Source organism: Limulus polyphemus, unplaced genomic scaffold (assembly GCF_000517525.1).
Source record: "Limulus polyphemus unplaced genomic scaffold, Limulus_polyphemus-2.1.2 Scaffold3129, whole genome shotgun sequence".
Classification (NCBI taxonomy): Eukaryota; Metazoa; Arthropoda; class Merostomata; order Xiphosura; family Limulidae; genus Limulus; species Limulus polyphemus.
In genome coordinates this window covers 84,406-87,286 of record NW_013668739.1, presented here as the reverse complement: position 1 = coordinate 87,286, position 2,881 = coordinate 84,406, and the positions used below count along the sequence as shown (strand labels likewise).

At 32.2% G+C, this 2,881-nt stretch overlaps 1 protein-coding gene across 2 annotated transcripts in view; it reads left to right on the top strand.

Annotated features, from left to right (window-relative positions):
* Positions 1-2,881, top strand: part of LOC111088102 (BAI1-associated protein 3-like) — a 96,912-nt gene that overhangs the window by 44,947 nt on the left and 49,084 nt on the right. For both annotated transcript variants that reach the window (XM_022397081.1, XM_022397080.1), the window contains exon 2: positions 1,054-1,328. In XM_022397081.1, coding sequence (XP_022252789.1) covers positions 1,254-1,328 — 75 coding nt within the window. In that variant the 5' untranslated portion in view covers positions 1,054-1,253. The remainder of the gene's footprint in view (positions 1-1,053; positions 1,329-2,881) is intronic.

Below are 2,881 nucleotides of genomic sequence, written 5' to 3'. Positions count from 1 at the left end.
TGCTTAATTCCAAACAAACAATGTAATGATAACAAGAAAATATAACTAGTTATTTCTCATAATTTGCTTACTATTCTGCTCTTAATTTTACTGTATGGTTACCGAAAAAGTGAAAAAATTATTAAAGGCCTTCAGCTGTATAAGTAATGTTATTAATTATAGTTATGTTTTACTTATAATATCTTAAACATATCAATACTTGTTTGTTTGTTTGTGAAATTTGCGCAGATACTCGATGACTATCTGTACTGGCCATTCCTAATTTTGAACTGATAGACTCACTGCCAACGCTTGGGCTACTCTTTTTACCCAAGAAAAGTGGGATTGACTAACACGTTATAACACCCCAATTGCTCAAAGGGTGAACATGTTTGGTGACGGAATTCGAACTCGTGACCCGCAAAATTTATCATGAATTAGATGTTCGTAAGTTTTAATGATATAATGGGGTAATTGTATAATAATAGGCATTATACTTTCCAAATTAAATACATATCGGATATGAATAATTAATCAAAATGTATATATATATATATATAAAAAATGCTCATTTGTTAATTTTTCAACGTATTTTCCGGACGTATATATGTTATATAAATTCAGTGAAGTCATGTCTTATTTTTTTTTGGCGGGAAACTTCAATATAAATATACTTATTAATGGTTTTTTTTTATCAAAATCTCCCCAGTGGCACAGCGGTGTGTCTGCGGATTTACAATGCTAGAAACCGGCTTTCGATACCCGTGGTGGGGAGAGCACAGATAGTCCATTGTGTAGCTTTGTGCTTAACTACAAACAAACAAACTTTTTCAAACGGCACATAAATTTATTAATTTATAAATAAAGTTGAGTACACCTGTATATCACCAGTTAAAACAAACTTCCCTCATTGTGTATTTCATGTCTACAACAAAATTATACAATTTAGTATTACTAAGATTTAACTCTTGAAAAGCTGTTGCTTAGATGTTGTATCGAAATATATCAATATAATGTTTTTCCTTTGAATTTTTCAATTTGTGATTAGTTTCTTCTGGATGTTTGTGTTTTTAGAAAAGACGATTAAACAAAGAGAATGGGAAAAAACTGTAAGCCTACATAGCTATAACAAAAAGCAATTGAATGAGAGGACCAACGATGGATTACTCATTGTTCGGATGGTTTCTTTATTAGAAGATATAAAAAACAGGAGACAGACACACACACAAAAAAAAAACACCTCATTCCTCAATAAGGTCACTTCCTCTGTTTGAATGAGGCGCTTATCACGATCTTTTGGAATTCAGGATGATGGAGGAGCACGTCCAAAAGTTAAGACTAGTGAAGCGGTATGAACATATTTTAGGCATTATTAAATCCTGACACACTTTTTGTTTGTATTTTGTTTTCATTTTATCTGACAGTATAAATTATAAGAAGGTAAAGGTAGTAGAATTATTTTCTCGTGTCTTTTACATATTTTACTATTGGGTATAATTTAATAATTCATTAAATCTATCTAATGCTTTTTACAATATGAATATGATCATTGTACTGCATTGAAGAACCTCATCTTCTTCAGTAAGCTCTTAACATATGAAGGTTTGTATTAGGTGTAAGTCATCATATCATTTTCAGTACACAAGTTATAACTGGCTGAGATTTATAAGAATCCAGAAGTTCAAATTACGAAATTCCATTTAAAGACTTAGACCAATCAAAACATTTGATTTAACCATAGTGTTTATCTATCTAAATGTTCTTAAAAGTGTATCAAGAAGTAAAAGTTTATAGTGTGGTAGCAGAAACCCGCGTACAAAGCATTTATTTTTGTATATTCTGAATTGACAAGTTTTTTTTTTTGTTGTTGTTGTTAAGCACAAAGTTACACAAAGGGCTATCTGTGTTGTTCTGCTCACCACGGGTATCGAAACACGGTTTATGATAGTATAAATCCGCAGACATACCACTGGGGCGGGGGGGGGGGGGGGGAGGGGCTTTTAGTTGACAAAACACTTCGACATGCCTGTACATCTTAATAAAATGTTAATTTGTTTTATTCAGTTAACACGCTCTCTTCATAGTTTTTAACATACGTATCCATTTCTTATTTGTTCACAATAAAATTACAGTAACGTAACGAATGTCAATTTCCGCTTTAGATATTTTCGTCAAACTTTAATTTTCCAAAACGTTCTCTACGCTATACCGATCCACGAAAATATGTCAATACGAAAAATACATAATTGTTATCACCTTTTTTCTTTTGTAGAGTTACCCCTCTTTTTACACTTTGTTTGAGAGCAAAGTCACATTAGGCTATCTGCTGTTTCCACCGCGGGAAATCCAACCCCGGATTTGAACGTTGTTAGTCCTTACATTTACCGCTGTCCTACCGGGAGACCTTTGAAAACTAAAACAACACTTTTCTCTATGTCACGTTTCGTTAAACTATTGTTCTAGTATTTATTTTTTCAAGACCTACGTGTTTTTCTACGTTGTTTATACATATGAGTAACTAACTTTAGTTGATCAGAAAGTGTGAAGCGAATTGATTAATGACAGGGTCTGTCAATGGACAGTCTTATTGTTTCCATTCCTCATCAAATTATTATTTGTCTATCCATGAGACGGCTTGCGTATGAAAAAAATGTTATATAATAAGTACACGTATAAAACAGTATTATATAAAAATGTGATGCGGCCAGATACGATTTATTAATCGTCAAATCCGTGTTTAATTTCACATAAATTACATAAACCAATGATAAAAGTACTTTGAATAAAGCCATTTCCACTTACCGTATTTTTCGGTGTATAGACGCACTTTTTTTACCCCAAAATTTGATAGTCAAATTCTGCTTGCGTCCTATACACACGAAGGTATGAATAATATATATAT